The sequence below is a fragment of the Bradysia coprophila genome (assembly GCF_014529535.1).
Source record: "Bradysia coprophila strain Holo2 chromosome IV unlocalized genomic scaffold, BU_Bcop_v1 contig_144, whole genome shotgun sequence".
Lineage (NCBI taxonomy): Eukaryota > Metazoa > Arthropoda > Insecta > Diptera > Sciaridae > Bradysia > Bradysia coprophila.
Window position 1 is genome coordinate 784,239 of NW_023503373.1, and position 24,828 is coordinate 809,066.

The following is a 24,828-nucleotide window of genomic DNA, read 5'->3' on the forward strand; positions in this document are numbered from 1 at the left end:
TCTCGCCATTAAGGGTACATTTCTTGACTTTGGCTTCTTGTCTTCCGATATATTATATAATTGGTGAGTTGTCCCTTTTTCGAGTTATATACGACTCAACTATAATAATAAAACATTCAACAAAACATTGCACCCCTGCTTAAAATGACACATGTAACTAGACTTACTGAAAGTGTAGGTAGGACACAGCTGTCGTTTTAGATCATAAAAAATACACGCAAACGTAAAATTGGTATGCCACAGTTCGTACACAATATTACCGAAAGGTTCATACCATAGACTCTTTTTTAGGATGCTCCAATGTGTGCATACATCTTAAGTATTATATATCGCTCTCTGTAATAGCATAAAATGTATATCGTACAGGCTCGAGAATTGACATGCGTTGAGTTTTATGCGCAGTTGTAATTGTATTCGTTACTTCTATTCATATACTGAGTGAATATATACATAGACTTTGTGATTGATGATCTTGATCAGTACAACTTCAAGTTAATTAATGAACCATAAAGTCGTCAAATTTTGCGATTTAAATTTCATTAAAAGATTATCTGATGTCTTGCTTTTACTTACGTTTATCAAGAGTATTCCGGTATTAAGTTCTTATTTCGGACTGTGTAATATGAAGAATCAAATACCGTAAGGTCCATGATAATCTATCAGTTATATTAGAAGCGAGATCAATTTTTTTTAGAGAAATTGGAGGCATGTTACGTAAGTAATTATCATAAACGAATTTCGTCGAATTTTATCGTATACATTTCCAAAACTGAATGTTGCCAAACCATACCGTCAATCCTTTTTGCGCCTATAACCTTGTCGTAACCTATCACTAAAACAGTCATCTATGTCTTTTTTCTTCGTGCTACCACTTTATACCAAGAGATTTAATCTTGAGATTTATGGGCTTGAAAAAAAAAAGTTGCAGGATCACACTCGTCGTATTGGATTAAGGGGTGTCTGTGTTAGTGTATCGTACACTTTTTATTCCATCATCCCCCTTTTGCATTTTATTGTGTATACGAACTGCATTTTCCTTTTTTTGTTGTTGTTCGATATATATGTTTAAAGGTATATGACTTCTTATTCATGTATACCTACTTAAGTCCCCTACTAATACACAAAAACTGTACAATGCATCAAAAATAGAACACCCAATCATCAAAAAATATATCACATGCTTGGATACACACAAAAAAAAATCATGTATATACGTACTCTATACCATTTTGATGACCCTCCGCACATATACTGCTGCAATCGACAAATAATTACTCTTTATGATACTGGCAAATGCTTCCAATGTGTTTGTCGTACGTGAAATTTATAGTTGTATTTGATATATTTTATTTATCTCTTTATTTTTACACACCAAAATGAAACTAAAACTTCTCCCTGCATTTACATAGTGTGTTCAGTTGTTTTGAGACCGTTGACAATTTCGTTGCGTGTAGAATTATTTTTATATAATTTACCTCTTTAAAAAGAAAATTACATAAAAGAAAACGAAGGATTCGTAATCGTCTCATTATATTTTCATTTTCCGTTTTATCATTTTTTGCGTACTAAGGAAAATTCAACGCATAAGTAATTGCAGTGAACCAGTGTCAAAGTATATATTACATCTCGGTTAAGATTAATTTTCACACGTAACGGAAAGAGGAAGCATTTGAAATTGATATTATTGTTTTCGAAAACACTCTGTGAACAAAAAAAAACAAGCTGTGCGTACTAAAGGATAACAGTAAAAGAAACATTTGAATTATTTCAATATTGATTATGTAAGTGTTCAATGATGTTCCTTTTTAAGTAAATTAACTCTGAAAATAACACAAAAATGTTTGAGCATGAACGTGTTTTGACGTTTTCCGTACGATACTTTAAATTTTAACATACGAACAGAACAACAGAAAAAAATATATTAACCGAAAAGACCACCTGGATTTTTTAACAAGAATATTTCTACATATAATTTTCAGCTTAAATGCACATAAGTAAAATATAATAAAATATGAATTAAAAAAACAAAATGTACAATTACGGCTGTGGAGAAATATGTGTGTAATACTGAAATTTGTACAATTTTTTATTTTTAATAAATTAATTTTGAAGACAAACTGAAGTTAGAGCCACGCAGTTCTCATTATATGTTATATGTAATTCCTCGCGGTTGACTGTTTTATTTTAATGCCGAGAAAGAGAAGCAATAATTTATGTTGTTTTATTAGTTTTTTTTTCTTTCTTCATTTCATTTCATTTAACTGTCGAGGAACAGATGTGTTTTCGGTACAATATTCCGTAAGAACATTACATTTTAATGTGTTCTTGTAATTTTTATATTAAAACGAATTGTTCTGAATCGAATAAATTTCATGTTTAACATGTTTCGACACACCATGGCCATAGACACTGTGAATTTCAGTTGGACGGTTCATATATTTTCTTGTAATTGTCCTTTCTTTCCTCCGACTAACGGGAAAATAGAAGGTGATGGCACATGGTGTTCGGAATGGGGACATTTTTATATCCAGTTTCACAGCTGTGCATAACTAAAGTGTTCACACTCTTAATAATATTATGAAATTCGTGGTCGTATCATATAACAAAATAATTTGCTCGTGTTATGCTCAGTAATTGGCAGGGCTATTGTTTATTCTTGAGACTTATATTAACTTACGCGATTTTGGTAGTTTAGTTAACGCATACAAAGAAAGAACCATGCGAAAACTCATGGTTAAATGTTAATTGAGGCGACTTGCCAGCAGTGGATTTTAATTTCTTTTTCTTTTCAATTGTTATATTGGAAATATCATTTAGTTCATCATTCACAAGTCTCAAGAATCGACAAAGATCATATTGTCATTTGTAAGCGAAAATTTAATTAAAACGATAATCAGACTCAGACATGTGGATTCAATCGAAAGCCAAGGAATATTATATTACTGTACAAGGGAATGAATTTGATATTTCGTATCGCTAAAGCCCTCGGACACTTTTACTCATTGTGATACGAAATATCAAATTATAACCCGAGTGTAGTATAACGTTTTCGTTTACGAAGGAGGGAAAGACTTTCCCCTATTGACGGAAATTCCATTTTCCCTCCCTAGTATAGGAAATTTGAACACTACTTTTGCTTCTACTTTTGGTGAGGAATGTTTTTGCTCCAACCTAAACTTTACATTGGCAAATTTTTAAGGCTACAAATGAAACCTTTTCGGAAAAATTCTGCACTTTTACTAAAATTTCTTTTTTATGTCTAATTGTTCTGAAAAAAAAAAATTGCCGAGAAACAGAAAATCATTAATTTCAATATTAGATGTCCATTCCAGTGATATTTCTATTGCTTCGGTACAAGTTAAGCATTGAAGTAATCAAAGGATTAGGCAAATAATTTTCTTATTTCGGAATTAGCGGAACCCATTGAAAAATTACCCAGGCCTCTAGCAAGTCATACAAATTCTTAAAATTTCATTGAAATTGTGAATATTCTATACTATCCAACGAACAATGTACTTCAAACACTTTACGTGCACATTTGCTTTCTTACGTCTCATAACATATTCACCCATTCCATGTCCACGCTCTTCAGACTCGAATACAATTGGGGTAATTTTATTTTCGAAATTGAAAATACTTGAGCTTGTAAATAGCAAAAAAAAAAAAATTTTGTTGCGCATTTCATATGACAAAGTGAATGCCACAAACAGCATCCCAAAAGATTTCAGTGTATGTATAACATCCAACAAAGTGAAACACTGAAACACGCAGTTTAATATACAACTTTTTTTTTCGTGGCATTTATCATCAACCCCTACAATATTAAGAAGACACCATCCCAGCAGACACGCATACAAGCACACGAACAGACCCCCATGCAACAAAATAATAGTTTTCTCTACGACGAATTTAAATCGCACATATGCGATAAATTCGATTCAAAGAATATATATTGTATAGTTAAGTACGGTTATATACAACAGCGTTGAGGATAGACGTTAACATAAGCACAACAATAAGATCCCTTCATTTATTTATGTACGCTCGCGCATTATAATGTGCGTATGCATTTTAATAGTAGGAAAAATGAATTGGGTTGGGGTGCGTTTTGTGCCATATTATAGTTTCGAAATGTATGCGGTACAATTCTAACCGACTGCCGAAAATATAATCGTTCAAAAATAATTTTATAAAATTTTGATGTTAACAAATTTATAAACGCTAGCGATCGTAAAAGATTAAAAAGATTTGGTAAATGGTAAATTATGGTGTGATAAATACACAATCAGCAGAATAAGAACGTATAAGTTCAACGTTACAATTAAATTGAGGCAAGTCGTCCAATCAGTTGCATTTTAATTACTACATTTACGATAACACATTCACCGTAATAGCAAATCGCTGTTAGAAAGGTGTTAGAACCGAAATTAAAATTTTGCAAAATTAATTTCCTCGTTTTGTTAATGTAAACGTTGACCCAATTTTTGGTGTATAAAATTGAATTTAATCGACTTAATTAAGGCCTTCTTGTGGTATGTGCACCATTTCTTATCGTCATACACTTATTTATTTTGAGGTTTTTTCCTCCTTTCTCATTACAATAAATGTTTCGATAAATGCACCGAGCTGTGCGGCACCGAGTTATTTGATTCGATTCAAGGAAAAACCCGATGTCCGTTCAGGACGATCTTGATTTACTTGTGAGTCTCAAATACTGATCACATCGTGCGTACATTTTGAGTAAAATTTCACGTCTTACTCGTATAATTTCAACCATTAGTCATCGGCTTTCCTAGCTAACGTCTTGCCCACGATTCGGATGCCCTAAAACTTCAAAATTAATGTCCAATTGTTTTATGGTGATTTAAAAGGAGTTTTTAAGCCTACAGTTTGTGGTTTTCCAGACCGAACAATAGTCTTCTTTAAAACAAAATTGATCAGTAAATTGAAAAATAAATATTTGCATCAATCAACGTGTGGCTACTCAACTCAACTCAACAACTCTTTCTAATTTAATTTGTTTTCATTTTGTTCAAAGATAAATCATTTAGACTCGTACGTACATTTTGTTGCATGTAAACACTTCTGATCGCACTTTATGAAATTCATTTCATAGTAAAAAAAAACCCGAACGGCTACCCTCACGAAATTACCAAATGTCATTAACCTGCGCTTTCCCTTTAATAAATATACACGAAAAACGCATCCCTTCTTCTATCTCTATTATTTACAAGCAGACTGCATCCGAAGCCAGAAAAAAACGAATTGTAAATTATTTGTTAAATTATTACAACTTTCGAGCGTATAACCCAATACTAATGTACTTAAATCACAAGTCGTGTATATATGAAAACTTTTCGTTATTGTTTATGTCAACAGACAAAGCACGTAAGTTAACAGAACTGCTGTAGAAAAATACGCAGCATTGAGCATTTATTTTGAAAATATGCGTGCAGCTGCCTTGCGTTACGTCTACTTTATACACTGCTTTTGAACACTCATTGTCCTTTCTCATTGTTACTGAAATTTTAAAATTTTTAACAAGATTTTTTTTTGTTAATATATATATACGGACTTGCTTAATGGGACAGATTGGAATTGGTTTGGGTCATGGTAGATAAAAAAGAATTGGGCAAAGATTTTTCAATTGAAAGAGAGAAAAAAAAATGAATTTAATTTAGATTTTCTTTTATCTGTAGACAATGTAGGAAAACATGTTTTTTCGACATAACGTTATTGTGTGGACTCGACTTTATCTATTTCATTTTTTTTAAACATAATCTTACAATTGAACTAACACTGCTTAGCAAAGCACACACTATTCAAGTAACTTGCAGATCGATGAAACCAAAGCATCTCTCTACCACCTTGTCTAGAAAATTAGGAGGCCTAAAATCGGACAGTGCTGCTTGCAAATTTCGTTATATTAGAAGTGTATAAATGCAGTGAAATGAAATTTTACATGCGGTTGCTAGGTTGATGGAAGTTGAGTTAGTTCAAAATTGAGCACCGTTAGCTTCCGAGACGAAAAATTTCACCATCTCATGAAACACGGCAGAGTGCATGCAAGCAGGAGCACTTGATTTGACTAGGGACCTGAGTGTTCATTTGAGTTCATTTTCAAACAGTGTGTAAAAGGTCTTCTTATCACAATTCAATCTGCGCTACCAAATTCAGCTTTCCTCATGAACAATTGTTACGTTTAACGGGGAGAACTTAACAAATTCTTACAAAGTCGAAGTTGGGGCAGCTCGAATTTGAACTTGCTATTTGTATCCCCTATTATACTCACTGAAGACATTAGAAAAAGTTTATCTTCCTTACATTTATGACTAAAATACGGACGACATGTCTATACTTTAAGAAACATGCAGCTAAAACCTTACTTACGTACGTACAGATATTGTAATAAAATTATTGTAATTATCTTTGGGGTCTTTTTTGCTCGGATCCGAAAGAGGGTTGGATTAGAAGCTCTCTTTCACTTCTCACAGACGTTTCGGGGTTCATTCAGTGCTTTACGCATGGTAAGCTCTAACGATGGAAAATAAACATCGAAAGGACTGAAAAAGAACTTTTGGATCCGAGTCAAAGGCGCCAAATCAAGTTAAAGATCGGAAATAATCAAATAATAAAAATTGAATCTTCGATGCCAGTTGATTTTTCTCTCTGAGATTGAAAAATAAAGAAATCTATATGTTACTTTTGTGGATGTTTTCGATAATATGTACAAATGAAGTAACAGATTTTGCATTGACATCTAGAAAATGTTAAGAGCTTCATGTTCATTGGTTTATTCAATAATTTGTTTCAAAATCAAAGCGTTCCCTCTATACGTTAACCATATACCTCACTAAATAGCACCAATTTATTCTAATTTTTGATTTATTTTTATTTTTCAGATAAAATTCTCAAAACCCAAGTAATCTGTGATATCTTGAAAATAAGAAAATATTTAACGGAAAGAAATAGTCAGTCTGCTAGTGAGTGATAAACAACAAAATATGCAAATGAATTTGTGTCTGTGAATAAATAGTGCAAACGATACCAAAACACACACAGAGAAAAGAAAATATTTAAAATTAAAACAATTCATTTCCCGTCGCCAATAAACAAATTCAATTCAATCATGTTGATGCCTGGCACACCCGACACAGATGCGGCCACATTAGCCGCGCTAACGAATTCTCAAGCGTTGGTAGCACCCGGAGGTGGACTGGTGTCACCATCGACGCCAACAGTACAACAAAAAGACACAACGTGGACGAAACTGTTTGTTGGCGGTCTGCCCTACCACACCACAGACAAAAGTCTGAGAGAACATTTTTCGGTCTATGGTGAAATCGAGGAGGCTGTAGTGATCACAGACAGACAAACGAACAAAAGTAGAGGCTATGGATTTGTAAGTACATTTAGCCATAGCGTATGATTAACACAATTTTCTTCGACATAGCTATAATAGCGCACACTTTCCTCAATCAATTTCTAAACAAATAACCTTTCGTCAATGATCTAATTTTAAATTTTATGATTTCATCAATTTTTTCATCAGCTGCGTTTAATTCAAACAAAAAACTTTGGATCGTATGCCGTATAGCGATGGTTTCTAGTGTGTTTATTACACATTTTGTTTATTATTCTAGCATTTTCGTAAAACATTTTACAATAAATAGTAAATTTTAGTACTGCATTACCATATAATCCCAGAGATAATCAAAATATTTATTGGATTTATCAACGCATAGACACAATGAGATCGAATACGTCGTTTCTTATGTTCGAATCCGAATATAATCATATAGAGGTGATCATTCCTCATCCATCTCGTTATTCGCTAAATAATCCATTTAAATTCCACATTACCAAACTATCAGGCTCGCTTTTTCCTGGCTTAAAAACGTTTTCCTTTTTCTCCATTGTTAACACAAACAAATCGAGTAACGGGCAGAATTAATTAAATTGCGGCCATTAAAAAATTGACGGTTTTATGAACTTCCATGCTATGAAGTATAATATTTTCTCGGATAAAGAAAATAATCATTCGAAATTCAGCCCGTCTGGTTTACATGCAAATTTTGTTTTATGAGTAAAACGGGAAAATTTATGGATACTGTTCCATCGCTGTAACTCAAACGAAGAACAGGCTACGCTATTGTTCTTGAAACTTGTTTGTATTTGTTTATGTAGTCGTCGCGCAGGTTCATTATTTAACAATGGGAACATAGCGTTAATGTTTTCAAAATATTTTATGCCCACATTTCCACCATGGAGGCTCACCGGGAATTACAAAATCTCAAATGTAAGAAAAAACGAAAACGTTACCAAAGTCCCTTTATGACCCCTGCCATATTTATATTCCACACACCTTACCTTATCTATGCTTCAATGCTATCCCATTTCATGGATATTTAGCAGAGTGAGTTTAATTGGTTATTTAACAAGATCAGGGCCTGGTGCCCAGCTCAAGATGTGAAGTCTGAGTCTGAGTCTCTTCAGGCAAACAAAGGTTTCCCATAGAAAATCCTCAAAAGTTCGATTCTTAGTCTCAAAAAAGAATTTACTGAACAAATCGCTAATCAAACCTCTCTTTCGAAATCCATCCAATTTATTGCCATGAAAAGCACTATTAGCAATGACCTACTTTGAGTGTTAAAAAAAACATTCGACAGGTCTTGATGGCTCGATTTAATTATGTTTATTTTAGCTGTCGCTTTGTCACGCTACTAATTCAATTTTGAAGCATTACACAGCGATCTACCAATTAATTTTTATTGAGTACGAAAAACCGTCGGAACTACCAGTACATATGTATTAGCAGCAACTGTATTTTCCACTTTGATATTGTTTGTGGCTTCTATGGCTGTGTTTTCAAATTTCCAAAACATCACCCAGATGGAACATTCTTCACATATGTTGACCCCCTGGAATTTCTCTTCATTTTTATATATCTATCGAATGATCCGTACTCTAACGTTTCACATCATTTTCATTTGAGAGGATTATTAGTTTTACACCGCAAATAAACTTTACAATGACGCAAAACAATCCTTTTCCAGGTTATCATGGGCGACAGAGCAAGTGCTGAAAGAGCGTGTAAAGATCCCAATCCAATAATTGATGGGCGCAAAGCAAATGTAAATCTAGCAATTTTAGGTGCTAAGCCAAGAGGAAATTTAACACCCGGTAAGTGATAAATACAACTCGTCATAATTCAAATGATCAACCCCTTACATTTCACGTCCATACGCACCTACAACCAATAGGAAATAACAACCAAAACCTGTCGAGGGTGAAAAAGTCCTGTGAAAACTAATTAATTACCAACTTAGTTTCTGATTAAAATACGATCTCAATTGGAACAATATGTCGTTCTCGTAGTCCCGTATACATGCAGAGTACATTACATGCCAACAATACACTTAAGTCGTTTCCGTGACTATTTCCGGTTATGTTGTGGATAAATCAACACCAACAACCTATTTTCACGGTATATGTGTCTGCTACATTTTGTCGACATTATTGAAAACGGTTCGAGGGCAATGAATGTGTAATTGTATCACAATAATCAGCGCATTTCAATGAAATTTGTGTTTTTGAAAAAATATTTCATTCGTTTTAACATACATCGTATTGACATCAAACATATTTTTAATGAACGGTAGTGGTTTTGGTAACAATGTATTGCATCAAAAGAAGACTCGTTGGTTTTATCAGAGAGTTGTAGCAATTTAAATTTTTTTTTTTTTTTCATATTTTTAAATTCCACTACTTCATTTGCATGACTGCTGAATAAAATGTTCAATGATGTTAGCGGTTATTCCAGTGACTGGGAAAATAATATAGATTTGTAACAAAGAGTCCAAGTCATGCGTAACCTTTGCTAGTTGCTACACATATATCGCATATGTGTTATAATTCGACAAAAAACCATATGTTTCAATATTACTTTTTTCCAACATTCATGCTGTAAAGTTTACATGTTGTAGTTCGCTATTACATGCTAATTCATGTATTTAATACGTTCAATCTATCGTTGCAATGAGGAACGTGTATTCTGTCATTTATCAAACTCGAATGAGGTTTCTTAGAAAAATGTAAGTTGCAATTTCTGTCTTCTAGAACACTTTGGATGGTCATGATAATAACTGTGATGCTTAAAATGCGTCGAAATGTTCTGCTTGGGGTATACGAAGGTGTAATCTTGTGAATATCTGCCCATTTATAGAACTTAATGAAGTTTCCCCGTTTTTTATTCAAATTCGAAATTAAGAAAATCCGTTACAGTAGACAATTTACGATCACGTTGGACTCACCCGATTTATTTCTAAATTTTTTTGAAGTCTTTGAACAGTGGTCGAAGTCTGCAGTGTCAGATTTTTTTTAAATTGATTTTTGAATTTTACTGACCACATCAAACAAAATTTGCGCATTCCTTGTTGGGAGATGCGGGAAATGGCAGTTTTTAACACAGAAAAGACGAGCTTGTTCTTTGCTTAAAAATCATTTCTCAAAGCTAAACAATGAGTTTTCCTTGACTTTATAGTATTCTGTTACCTACATCTACAAGTTCTTCATTTTCCGCAACTCCATCTGGAAAAATACTCCCACTGGAAAAATAAATTGTGTCATGTGTCTTGTCGATAGAAAGACTAGTTTGATCTAAGCCAAACCAAAATCTCTCACAACTACATTCAAGTATGTTGAATCGGCGGAACCAATAAATACTGGAAATGGAGTGATTGGTGTTAGTCTTTGTGTATTTTCTAGTTTCATACTATTCAAGGATGCTCTTTATCAATTAATAAATAAATGTGTTGCGTTCAGAGGCCTTTAGAACATTATAAAGGCATGAATGTCTTTCTCTCTACTACCGTGTTCTTCCAGGTCACTCGTTATTCTACTTTTGTTATATAGTCAAATGTCCTAAACTTCATTTTTAAGTGTGCCTGTACATTATTCAGTATAGTGTAATGTCCTCCTTACAGAGGAGCCGGATACATTCATTGTGAATACACCTCGATAATTTAAATTTGTATTCTTCAACATTTTGTCAGACTCGTAAAATGGTTTTCATTATTAGTTCTACCACACAATACAATTTCCACCGCTGAAACCTCTTTTGCTACATTCGAATTGAAACCCAAACCCCTATAATGAATCGTAAAATGAATACACGAACACACAATTTTACAGCGAACCCTTAACAAACATAAAATTGTATCACGGATCAATTTCTTGTTTTTTTTCCAATGCAGGATTCCCATTTGCGACAGGCTTGAGAGCAGGAGGATATCCGGTTATACCAAACCAGTTTGGGTAAGTTACAGAGATTTGTTATTGTGATTTTAATGTTGGTTTTTTTATGATTATTTTAAAAATTATGTTGTATTACAACACGCGCAGTACAAAATTTTTTTTTTTTTCGATAAATTATTTGTCACACATTTGGAAACGTTATTGCTATATACGACAAAAAAATACAGTATTTTTATAGCTAGTCTATTTATGGAAAAGAGATAAAACGAAAATTGCATGTCCACTATCAGTTTCAATGATCTAAGTATATTTAGTGTATATGCTAGACGTCGATACGAACGATTAAAAACAATCGAAAGGACATGCAAGTGATGTTAGCAATAAAATAAAATGAAACTTTTTTTTTGTGTTATTTATGATCATATTATAATGACCTGAACAGTAAACAACAGTCAACAAATATACAGAAAAAAATTTATATAAACACTCATTGGCCTAAATAAATAGAAAACCCATTTTCCTATTTTAATTATCTTTAAATAAATCAGAAATTACATTTAGGATTTATATTATTTCAGACGATAATTACCAGATATCTTATTCAACATCAACAAGAAACACCTACGACATTTTCAAAATAAAAAAAAATTCTTAAATCCGAAATGTCTTCATTGAGATAATTAACGTAAATTTCGTTTTTTTATTTTTCTTTTTTTTTTAATTTTTCAATTTTCCAGAGTGCGTTTTGCGGTTTTTTTCGTTTTTCTTTATATTATTAATTTAATTTGAATTAATTTTATTTGTTTTTGACACACATACACAAACACAAATACAATGTAGAGTTTGCTTGCTTTAAAAAAAGGGAATTAGATTCAATAAAAATATATTTCGTTTTCCACCCAAACAATCATCCACCTGTTAGGGGGTTGATGTATGTGGACAACTCTCTTTCAAGCAAAAGAAAAGTGTTAACTTGACACCAGTTTGCTTAATATTGCTAGCCTAGTGTAGCTAAAAAACTTCTTTTACCAGACATTGTACCGTCTCTCGTTCTTTTTGAAGCAAGCAAACTTTAATTATTTTTTTTAATAAAATTGGAATTTGCGGAGTTGAGTTTCTAGAAAGTGGTTTTTTGTGCAGTTTTCCAGTTTTTTTGTTGTTGTTTTAGAGCTATTTTATACACACAAAACACAAAACCTAATCATTAAAAATATTGACGATTTAAAAAACGATAAAGACGGTTCCGCTGCTCAACCATATGTTTTTCCACAACCGAATTTCTAGTTCCCATTCTTTTTTTATGTAACTCAGAACTTGTCTTTTTTACTGTGAAAAGAAAATGAAATTTTCTCTGAGCTGCGGAATCTTAATAAAAAGAAATACCAAACTACTAAAAAAGAATTTATTTTTAAAATAAAAAAAAACTTCAAATGGCTGAATAATAACTATTTTTTGGGTGTCAAATATTTTTTTTATTTATTTTGGAGTTGTTTTTCCGTTTTTCTATATACAAAAAATAATTTCTTGAAAATTTGATTGATGTTTTCTTAATAGAGAGCTGATTATTATTGTTGTTGCTGAATTGGAATGTTGATGTTGTTGCCAAAAAAAACAATCAAATTTATTAAAATTAACAACAAATTGAATAAAACAAACATTTCTTTATGAGTCTGAATTTATTAATCAAAAAACTATTTATTAACCACAAACTATATGATGTAGCATTTCATTTCTATGTGTTGTATTAGTAGCGAATTAATCTTTTCGAAATTTCACGGATTCATGGATAGACAGAAGATCTCATGAGCCAAGACAAAGTAAATTTTTAGGGAATTCAATTATTCAATTATACTACCAATGATGGTTTATATTACAATTATTGATCTTTTTACGAAATGTAATGAGATTTAACGTTTTACATGTATCACTGTCTAACAATTAAATCTGCTACTTCCGTTGTTGAAACTATTTTTCAAAGTATTTTATGTCAGATCTTTTACTTCATTAGTTTAAACGTACATTTCGCTACATAAGTGAACAGAACAGAATCCATGACAATTTTTCTCATCGTTGTCGATAACAAATACATAAGATCTGCCTCGTAAAAATCAGAACGTTCAGTGTTTTCTAAATCAATTTTTTATTCACTAGTGACCCCACTCGTAATTGACTAAATCTTTTAGTTGTCAACTGAAATACATTTTTTACTGCGCCCGAAAATCGAAAACAAAATCGCCCACTCGATCCCAATCAAGAGTCACCGAAGTTATTAGGGAAATGAAATTTGTCACATTTGTGTTGGCATATTTGTAACGAAATCTATGATTTCATTCCGAAATGCTTAACTTAACTTAAAATGAATATTTTCAAAAAATTCATAATTTTTGTTTTAAATAAAATTTGTATCTGCCAGAATGTTATCAAAATTATTAGTTTATCGAACGGATACCATTGTTAGGTACGGTGATGGTGCATTGCTTTTTTGTTTAATTGCTGAATGGTTTCCGTTTTTAATATAAAATTGGTGCAGGTTTTTTCATTGAATTTTTTTTTTAATATTCGATAGCATTGTGTAGTTACAACAACAACAACAACAACAAAAAGAAATTATAATAAACAGGTTTTCAACCGATGTGTGTTACATGAATGTTTTAGATATCAATTATATGTGGGCGGAAGGAACGAAACCAACAACGTTAATAGCACAAAATTATAGCATTTTTCCGTTCGGTTGAATTCAGTCAATTCCATAGATCACTCAAGTTTGATAATCGAAAAAAAGATTTAATCCTAGATCACAAATTATTTTTTAATCATTAACTTTGGAAGCACAATCAAACAACACGTCCAAATTGACATATACAATTAAATTTCCACATATCTGAATAGATTCCATAAATTCGAAATTACAGTCAAAAACATCGAACGAATCCATAGAAGTATTATCAAGCCATCCGTTTTAAATAAATAAAATAAAAACTTGTAATAACGAAAAGGGACGAAAGCAAACAATTACATTGGTTAGCACACTTCAAGTGTTGATGTTTGTTTCACCAAGAGGAAATATATAAAAATCTATTTCAATATCAACATTAATGGTCATTGAGGTTTCTGAATGTTTGTTTTCAATAGAATCAATATTCCAAATCATCCGGTTAAAAATGAAACCTTGAAGAGGTCTTATTGAATCACGAGAGTATGCAGTTCCCTGCGGCAGCAAACGTAAATTTTATAGTTTGCTATTTGCTTGTACTACATGTTCACGAAAAATTGTTGTCATGAGAGTATGACTTCGTATAACTTAACAAAGTAAATTGTTTGTGTCTGCATAACCTGATCAGACAATGTCCTTACTCGTCGTATAGAGAAGTTTCCGTTAGGATTTCCTTGTCACATTTCGATGGATTGAGAATGCTCATCCCGAGTTTCAATTTGACTACAGGACACTCACTTCATTTTTTTCTCGATATCTATTTGGAATTGTAACAATCTGTCAATTTTTTTGTAACAATTACTTATTTGAACAGAAATCATTGATCATTAAATATTCCAATGGCGCGCTTTTATTATTCTTTAGCCTTGTAAAAAGAAACCTTGATTATTCGACCGAATATTTCCCCCCTTTATAACCCCTTGATAACAACAATCAAGGGACAAATTATTGAATTATTTCGATCTCTTCGATGTATTCAAATTTACTGTCCAAAATAAATATAAAAATCAAATATATATTTCCATAACACTTCCATTGTAATCAAGATTTATTTAGTACAACAATTATTGTTCGTTAAATATAAATAATTCATGACTTTGTACCTGTACCTGTACGATTTATGTATGCTCCATTTATACAACAAGTTACAAGTGTTACAACTAACCACCTATATGTCTATATATACGTTTATATATATTTTGTGTGCACGTTGTCAAAGTTATCTACTTTTTCCTATAATTTTCACAACAAATATTTCCCGTACACAAAACTCACGGAGAAAAAAGTGGTAATAATAGTTGGCGACTAAGTACGGAAAAAAACATTACATTATCATACATTACAGAAATAAAATTCTAAATTATCATTTTGGAAAATCTAAGTGTTAAAATGTTCATGAAATGTGAGCAGTTCGAATAAATAATAAATAAGCAATTTTCATATATGGAAAATAGGTGCACAGGGTGACAAGTTGTATGTGTGCGTCATAAGGTGGTATATACCTATATGAATATACTGAAACCAGAAATTATTTTTATGAAAACTACCAAAATTTTCCACATTTTCACTTCCACAAATCAAATATAAAAAATTAAGGAAAAACTCAGAAGATTTAGGAAAACTTGAAGAACCATGGGAAACATTTCCCAAAAATAGTTTTTGTCTAAATCAGAACTCGGGAGAAAAACGACCAGTTGCGTTTTTGTGTGACTATTTACCTCAACTTCACCTCCGAGCACTACCAATTATTCACGACTTTCCCCGTATGTAAATGAACGAGACAGCTAACTCTCGTGGGTACTAAATCGAAATATTTATTTCCCTTTCGCTTCGCCCTGTGTACCCATTTAATGTCACTAATGTACTCATTCCACAAAAAATCGTGTCACAAAGGTACTGCCTATATTTTATACCACAGACTTACCATTGACAAGTAAATTCAAGAGTAAATTGCTTGCCAACAATACAAATTGTCTGTAAAAAATAATCGATAAAAATATCTCATTATGTAAAAGTTGGTGCGTTTGATTTACCATAAAAGGAATGGATAATTAAACGAAGGGAAAAACTATGATTAGCAATCAAATTAGTTTTAGTTTCATTTGTCATGTCACTTCATTAAATTGAAAGCTATGAGGTCTACGAAAATAAAAAGTTTCTTTTTCAGTTACGAAAGTACGGTGCAGCGCAAAACTCATGGAGTCATAAAGAGAATTAAAAGTAAATTGTCAGCCGAGTTAGGATCCATAAAGGATATCTTATAGTAATGACTGTCAAACCATTAGTAAGTGACTCTGAATCTCTATATCTCCGATTTTATCGTCATACGAGTCAGACTGGCGTCAGTTGAGCCATTAAAAAACAATGTTGAACATGACCCAGATTCAATGACTACGATTTGATTTGATAACACCTCCAATCACGAACGAAAAACAAACCCCAGTCGGAGGTAATTCATATCGAAAATTTCCATAAATTATAAAATCTAAATGACATGTTTGTTTCGTAAACATATTATTTTATGTTCAAGGCGAAACAACAAAAAAAATGATCACAAAATATTTATTTCATTACATCGTCTATGCAGTCCAACCGCACATTAAACTAAATGCGTCAAATAATTTACTTAGTAATTAGTTGTAACATGAGTGTTAATTAAAAGTGCTGTTCCACATAAAAATAATATTTTCCATTCGGGCTTTCATTTCGGGGCGACAAAATGTATAATTTCACTCAAGTATATTACACGTATCAGCTAAAATGAAACAAATTTTTGAAAATATTTATTTATAACTTAAAGAATGAACGAGTGGGTGGATTGGGTGAAGGATAGGAATTTTGCTAATTTCAGTTTTTTTTATTACGTAAATAATATGGGTAAATGTTCATTCATTTTTCATCGTCACTATGTTTCTGCACTTAACACATCTCATGCCACTGACAGTCATAAAAATTTTCAATTTTTTTCTCCTTTGAGTTCCATTAATTTTGCCGATTTAATGCGACGTCTTGTATATTTTTAAAAATAATTTTCGTTCCACTTTTTTGACAGATTTGAGCGAAAATTTAGAGTCATTTTAAACTTTTACAAACCGTTAACGTGTCACGAGTTCCCCTTTGCTGTTTAAACATTGTTAGGTGACAATAGACTTTAGAAATTGAAATGAATTTTCTTCTATTGTATGATACTAAATCTATCAATCATACAACTCATTATAGCGATGCATAATACACTAGCCAAAGCTCATCGCTTTTATTGTTGTCGGTATTGTTAACAGATGAATGACTAGCAGTTTTTATATGGTGAAACAAATAGCCATTGCATCTTTTTGAGGTGGTCTTCGCTCACAGATTACTAGCAGTTCCATCCTGAAATGTCTTGATCTTCGGTTCATACTTTCTAGATTCAAACATTGAATGTATGAGAAATTCCAAGATGTATTCGATTTATCGCATCTCACTTGAATATTTCGAAATTGAAAATTTCCATTAGTTTCTAAATTTGTGTCGCCAAAAACTCTACGAATATTTTCCTAGCGACATTCTTAAATGCATTTCGCAATCAAAATTTATCGTCGACCTCCGACTTCTACCTACGTTCACGGTTGGTGGAAAAAATAACTTTTTACAAAATATACAAATTGAACTCATTAATTAAATCCGTTTAGAAAAAATCTGTGAACTAAAACTATTTCGTCGCAAGTAATTTTAGAATTTTCACGATGGTACAAAAGTTTGAAATCTGCGATCTTACAGATGCTCGAAAATAAATCTTTTAAAGATTAATATATTTTGCCATTCGTTCTAGTTGTGTAAACAGCATTACATGTACAAATATACCGAGAAAATTACGAATAATATTTTAGCGAATATTTTCCACAACTAGCCAAGGCAATAAAACATTCTGAAAGATGACAAAACAAAGAATGTTGAAAAGTTTTTGAGCATCTTGTCCTCGAAATAGACTGTAATTTGTGGCATATCTTTCCAAGTTAATTTTTTTTTCGTATTTTTCTTCAGGTTTTTTTTGTGAAATTCGAAAAACAACATTTTAACTCAAGTCGAGTTGAGAGACATTTTCATCGCATTGCTTTATTTATATTTAAAATAAAGAAAAGACAAATTTTAGCTCTTGCCAAGTCCGCAATAAGAAAAGTCTGATTAAGAAATAGAGATCCTCTATAATAAGAATAAAAAAAAGTATAAAATAAAAACAAGAAATCCAATCACGACATTGCAATGGCATGACCAATCAAATCTCGGTCGTTGTATGCGCAAGTCTATGGTTTCACGTTTGGTGTTTATTTGAAATGTGGTTGTTTTACGCTCATATAAGTGTGTATATTATACACTCGTAATTATATGAATATTATCTTTACTTCGAATGAAAAAGTGGGTGGAGCTGGCACTGACTTGCAAGCATTGTGCGTTAATAAATCCAATTGTTTAACCAAAGTATTATAAATAAATGCTATCGTTTCGCTACACGTGGCTTTCTTTTAATAAGAAAACTTTGATTCGTATTATGTGTAAACTTTGATGGAAAAGTTTAGCTATGGCAAGGAAGTTCAAATTACTAGTAGAAACCTTATATTTCGACCAGTGACTTTTCACTTAAACTTAAAAGAATTTTTTTTCGAAAAGACCATTAACCACATAGTTCATATTGTCTACGAAGACAGCAAGATAATTTGTCGTTTTCTTTTTGTATTTTCAAGAAAGAACATCTTTGTTCCAAATCTAGTCTGGGTATTTTTAGCTATTTTGAGGAATAATATACAAATAGTTTTCCAGAAAACCAATAAGTTTCCATTATTATGTCGTTAGTCGGATCGTTAATTACATTTTAGTCGTGGTGTGAGTTCTTTCGAAATTTCAGGACACAAACGTCATTGCAACCTTTTTCCCGTTTTATTTTAACATGCACTGCTATTATTAGTGTGAGCGTACATATGTGTAAAATTCGTTGACAAATAAAATCCTGTGAGGAATTTTTTGTTAAAATCATTCCTGGATTCACAAAGTTTTCAACTGATTTTCTGCGAATATCCGTCCCTCGGTTTTCACCATTCGGTCGCAAAGATTTTTTTTACATGAACAATTTGTTTGTCCGATTGATAAAGCAAAGTATTACTTAAAGTCGCTCCGTTAGTCCTACGTTTTCAATTGTTAACGGAGTCAAAAATGGAGTGACTATACGCTTCGTACTCTAACTTAATCACAATCAACATTATCACTGGATTTCCTTTCTTATCCGAGTTAAGAATTTAATATTTTTCATTTCTATCAAGGGTCTTGGGTGGGAATGCAAAAAAAAGCATAAAATGACGACGTGAGTTACAACCAAAGAAATTGTTTAAGAAATAATTATTTTCTGACATACTGAACACGAGCTTTTTTTTCCTTTTTTTACGAAAATAAATTAATCCACCAAACTACAAAAAAAATATTTTTCATTTCTTAGAACTTTTTTTTGTTGATTGCAGTTGTTTTCTTTGTGCCAATTAATTTCGATATTTTGTGGTTGTGCTAATGTTGGATGGTTAGACAGTCTGACAAAATGGGGTTTGCAATTGCTTTAGTCATTTGATTATGTAATTAATTTTCCAGGGTACAGCCATCGTACGTGTACAGTTCACCGTATCTAGGCGCTGCGACAACCGCTTCAACAGCCGGACTTGTACCGATACAGGCAACACAATTGTCACACGCTGCTGCACTAGCTGCAGCCACAAATCAATTCTACGAATATCAAGTAAATGAATAAAATTTAATTAACTTGTGGGCCTCTGATTTTAAATTGTTATGTCTTTCAGCAAAATGCTGTAGCAGCTGCAGCTGCATCGCCATATCCAGGTCAATATGCCGGATTCGAAGCGTATCCGTATACTAGTGCTGCGGGTAAGTAGTTTTACGATACTCTTCTTTAAAGTGGGATATTTTAAAAATGGGTCCTGTTAAAGGTGCAGCAGCCGCTAGCTATATGACCCCATATGGATATACAACGTTACCTCAGAGTGGTGGTGTTGCTGGTGGAATACCCGGATTGTCACCCTATCAACAAGCAGCAAATGCTTCTTTACAAGAGGCAAGACTTCAATAATATTTACTTAGAAGTAGTTTTAACCAAATATAGGAAGGAAAAACCAAAAACAAACACAAATTAAAGTTAAAATACTGAAAAAGACGAGGACTTTATCACATTGATTTGTAAATTTGGTCTAAACAAAGATGAATGTAAATCAAAAATGTTTTTGGGTTTTTTTTCTCTTAATTAGATAAATGTCATGCTTTTTACAATTGCAATTTTATGTGAACCAAAATACTAACACGATCGAATCGTCAAAAATGGATGATTGGTTTTCACCAATTTGTGTAATGAGAACATTTTTGTCCCACGTTCTTCCGAGTGCAATTTCCATTTTAAAGATTTTTTGTTCCTTACATCCACCGTTCCACCGCTCGAATTACGTTTCTAGACAACATATTCGCGCTTCTAATTTCGGTAGCCTAAGATTTCTTCAATAAATCTATCAACCTTCTATCGACAATATACTAAAATTTATCGAAACTGATACTTCTTTTGATCCAAGTTCAATATATTGAAGGAAAATGTTTTACTTCATTAATTTAAACATTTAATTTGCTATATAAGATGTTAGCCAGAGTTCAATGTTTGTTTTTGCTGTCGATGTCGTTAACAGATGAACGTCTGAATGAATGTGTGAATTCAATTGAAACTAACAAAGGTCATAATGGACGTAACATGTATAAATTTCTTTGAATTTAATGCACCTGAAACCCAATGATGACATAAATCTAAAACTTTTACACGAAACTAACGCGCTCAATTCATTGACAATATTAATGAAAAAAAAGTAAAATATTTTGAGACGGCAAAAGCTAATCGACCTTAGATGTTTTAAGACTAAACTATTACTACAAACATCAAAACTTTAACCATTTAATCATCAACTAACCAAACTTACATTTTCTAACGAAATTTTTGTTTTTTCCTGAAAAAAAATTGAATTGAAAATAAACGAAAAAAACCTTTACCGTAGAATACAAAATGGAGCTATGAAAACATCTATAAAACTGCAAGAGAACTGCTGTAGACTGTAATTAACAAGAGAAATCGTCACAGTTTTTTTTAATATCTAGAGAAAAATTGTTAGATTCGTTCTATATCTAAAAACTTGAAATAATTTTTTTTTATTTATTTAATTAAAAAATCTAGTCAATTATTCGACGTATTTTGTACTTAGTTTTCTTTTCGTTTACGTAAAAAAAATAATTTTGTTATTATTTTGAGAAACGATTTTCGGTTTGGTTGAAAGCAAAAGAAAGTAGTGTAGATGAGGAAGAAACCACGACACACAGAAATGAATTCGTTTTTTTTTGTAACAATCCGCGTAAGTTTAAATGACTAAATAATTTATTTATTTAAATTTAAGAAATTAAAAAGAAATAAATCTTTGACGGATGATGATGGTCGGCGCTAAAAAGGGAAATTTTTAGAAAGAAGAAATAAATAAAAACAAAAACAAAAAGTGAAATTAATTAAGGATTACTTTAGGTAAGCAAAAATTATGTTTAAAACAAAACAAAAACCAAAATTATATAGAATGAGAGGACGAGAGAAAGACCAATATAGAGGTATGGATGTATTGCACAAAAAAGCGAACTGAAACAATCACAATTCTTTTCTTTGTTATTGTGGACAAATATATCTCCGTCCATTTAGCTTTTTTTGTAATTTTTAATGATGAAAAAATTGACAAAACAATAAAAATGATAGAAAACTACAAAAAAAAATATAAAAAAGTTAAATGAGAGCGTCTTTCTTATTGAACACACAAAATATTTTAAACCAAAAAGTGTAAATCCAAATATTTTTTATTGTTCTTACTAATAAATTATATACAATTCTCACACCACCAATATATCAAATCGTAGTTGTAAGTGAAAAACATCTCATTAAAAATTTTCTTATTGAAAAAAAAAATTACAAAAATCTCATATCTTAAAACAAATTAATTGAAACAACAACTAAATACCACAAACACTTAAATGTTGTAAATCTAATAAAAAAAAACAAACAAAAATACAAAAAAAACATAAAAACAAGAGAAAACATAAACTTTATAATAGGTAAACTAATTAAAAAATTGTTAAATTAAGTTATTTAATTTATATGGATACTATTCTCATTTTTATGGAAATCTAATTAATATATTATTAAAAAAAACATAATTATTAAAAAAGCAAAAAATTATTGATAATTTTATTTAAAAAAAAAAACAAAACAAGAAAAAACGACAAAATAAAATTGACATAAACAAATGAAACAAAAAACAAAAAGTTACACAAAAAAAAATCGTTTAGCTGTTAAGATCATTACATTTTAAGAATTTAAATTTACATGAAATCTATACAGACAAATATAAGCAAATACAAAACTACGGTGTTGTTTTCCTTTAAATCATTCACGTTTTCATGGACACCAATAAGCTCGAGTAAACCATTCTAATTGCACAAGAAAGAAGCAGACGTTAGTGCACTAAATTTCCCATTTTATTATAATCAAAAGCCTCAGCCCACAACTGTCTGAAAGTACTCGCACTTGCTGCTCCTATAAGGTTGGGACGTAGGGAGCTAAATTCAACATTTTCTCGCCGACACATAGCGTTAAGTTTTTGTGTTTATGCCTCAAAGTATCACTTTCGATCCATTTTACGATTTCGATGAGATGGATGGGTCTTCGATTCGTTTCTAAATTGAAACAGTAGTAAATGGATGCTGGTACCAAACTTGGGAACTAAATTAATCATTGTCAGATTGTCGAAATAGCACAATCAAAAGACACATTTCTTAGTTTTTGCCAATATATTTCGTTCTCAATTCGAGAACATCAACAGGGCTGTAACAAAAACAATCCATTGATGACAACATAAACTATAGCTGAATAAATAGATGCCTATGTTATAGCTGTACCTATGTGTACTCGTACAAAAAGCATAAACTGCCCATAACAAAAGTTCTGCGTATGTTTCGTCTGTATAAATTATAAAAACAAATTACAAGAATAAGCTACTAGGCTAGTAGTGCTAGTACTTCGTTAGCAAAATCAACTTACAGAAACAATCACTTCAAACACGTCAAAAATATTAACAGTTTCTACATCATTCCACTTCGGTTCATGATTTAATATAACAGAATGTTCGGTGACGGCACTATGATCAATGTTCTTGATCCTGGCGTTGTATTTATGCTGATACATTCTTCTTTTCAACTTCTGTTTCGTTTGTCCAATATAAATGGCATCGCAAGAGCATGTGACTTTGTAAACAGCATCAATCTATTGAAACAATATTTCTTAACATTGTTGTCACCTGTACCAACTGTTGTAAAATATTCTTTGCAAATTGATTTCAGACTTTCAAACAAACCTCTGGAATACGGAATTGCTACAGTTGGCTTATCATGTTTTAGTCCATGAACTTAGTTGATCATGGATTGAACGGCTGGCTGTCGTTTTCTGCTATCTTCAATTTCGTTTTGCTAATGACGTCTTCCGTCAATTTGCTAGGATATCCATTAGACTGCAACGAGTTCCTTAGTAATGGGGGACTGAAGTTTTGACAAGTAATTTTTAATCGACGTAAAACATTATTCTAAACAAAAAATTGTTCAACGGTATGTCTCTAAAATGCACTGATCTTTTTATAAGTTCGTCTAAACTTCGAAACGTACAGCCGCCAGTAAGAAAATTACAAAATGGCGGCCCTTTATTTTTGATTTTACACTGTTTATAGAAATTCTTTTGATCAGGTTTTGCTGCAGAACACCTTACACATACATTCATCGAGACTGAAAACGGCCTGCGGGACATTTTAGGCGGCTGACAAAATTGGGTCGTATTTTGTAAACAAAATTAATTTTCTAGAAAAATCTGTGCATTTTAGAGGCATACCGTAGAACAATTTTTTGCTTAGAATAACGTTCTGCATCGAATTGGTCAAAACTTAAAGCACCCATTGGAAATTTTGTTCGTGAAAATCTGGATCAGAAAGTACCACAGTCTTTTCAGTCAAAAACGCAACTGCGTGTTTCTGATAAGCCAATGAATAGTGGATTTATCAATGACCTGTTTATGTTAAAGCCCTGATGATGTTCTCGAATTGAGAACGAAATATATTGGCAAAAACTAGATTTATCAGTTTGGGACGATCATTTAAGATCTCGAAACACAGATCTGTTGATCCTTTGTTTCCATTCCCGGTCATCATGTAAATCATGGTAGCCTTCCTGTTGCCGATAGGAACCTGTCTAAGATGTCAGGTCCTATTGCAGCAATTTCCGAAGGAACCACCTCGTAGTCTTCGAGCATCCTGCGTCTCAGTTGAAGAAATTTGGGGCAGTCACGTATCAAGTGTGCACCCGTTTCTTCTTCTAGATCGCAGGAACATCTCGGAGTGTCCGAAAGCCTCAACTTATTCATGCGCCGATTCAGCCCGCAATGTCCCGTAATCGCTCCTACTACTCTTCTAATGCGATTTCGGTCCATTTTGAGCAAATCTTTGGCCAATTTTTTGTTAGGCTTAGGGAAGAAGCATTTCGTGTGAACGCCTCCATTATACGCTTCCCAGCGTTCTGCGTGTTTACGCTTAACCCAGTCTTCCAGTGCTCTTTTACACTCTGACTGGGGAATCGGAATCTGCTTTCTCATTTCCCTCCACGCCGGAATGTCCTGGTACCCAGACCAAATTGATCCGATTGCTCAGACCAAGAAGGTTCAGGTACGCCGGAATGTCCTGGTACCCAGACCAAATTGATCCGATTGCTCAGACCAAGAA

The 24,828-nt window shown here is 32.2% G+C and overlaps 1 protein-coding gene across 3 annotated transcripts; it reads left to right on the forward strand.

The window, feature by feature from the left end:
- Positions 1-483: 483 nt before the first annotated feature.
- Positions 484-22,212, forward strand: LOC119071282 (RNA-binding protein 24-B-like). 3 transcript variants are annotated; one of them, XM_037176150.1, is made up of 8 exons: positions 1,404-1,781; positions 6,903-7,402; positions 9,057-9,183; positions 11,256-11,316; positions 19,580-19,724; positions 19,786-19,870; positions 19,933-20,057; positions 21,034-22,212. In XM_037176150.1, the coding sequence occupies exons 2-8, from the start codon at positions 7,130-7,132 to the stop codon at positions 21,085-21,087; spliced, it is 870 nt and encodes a 289-aa protein (XP_037032045.1). In that variant the 5' UTR covers positions 1,404-1,781; positions 6,903-7,129; the 3' UTR covers positions 21,088-22,212. The 3 variants fall into 3 exon arrangements, with proteins under 3 accessions (XP_037032047.1, XP_037032046.1, XP_037032045.1); XM_037176152.1 differs by lacking the exons at positions 1,404-1,781; positions 21,034-22,212 and adding an exon at positions 484-714 and having other exon boundaries at positions 19,933-20,902; XM_037176151.1 differs by lacking the exon at positions 21,034-22,212 and having other exon boundaries at positions 1,372-1,781; positions 19,933-20,902.
- The last annotated feature ends 2,616 nt before the right edge of the window (positions 22,213-24,828 follow it).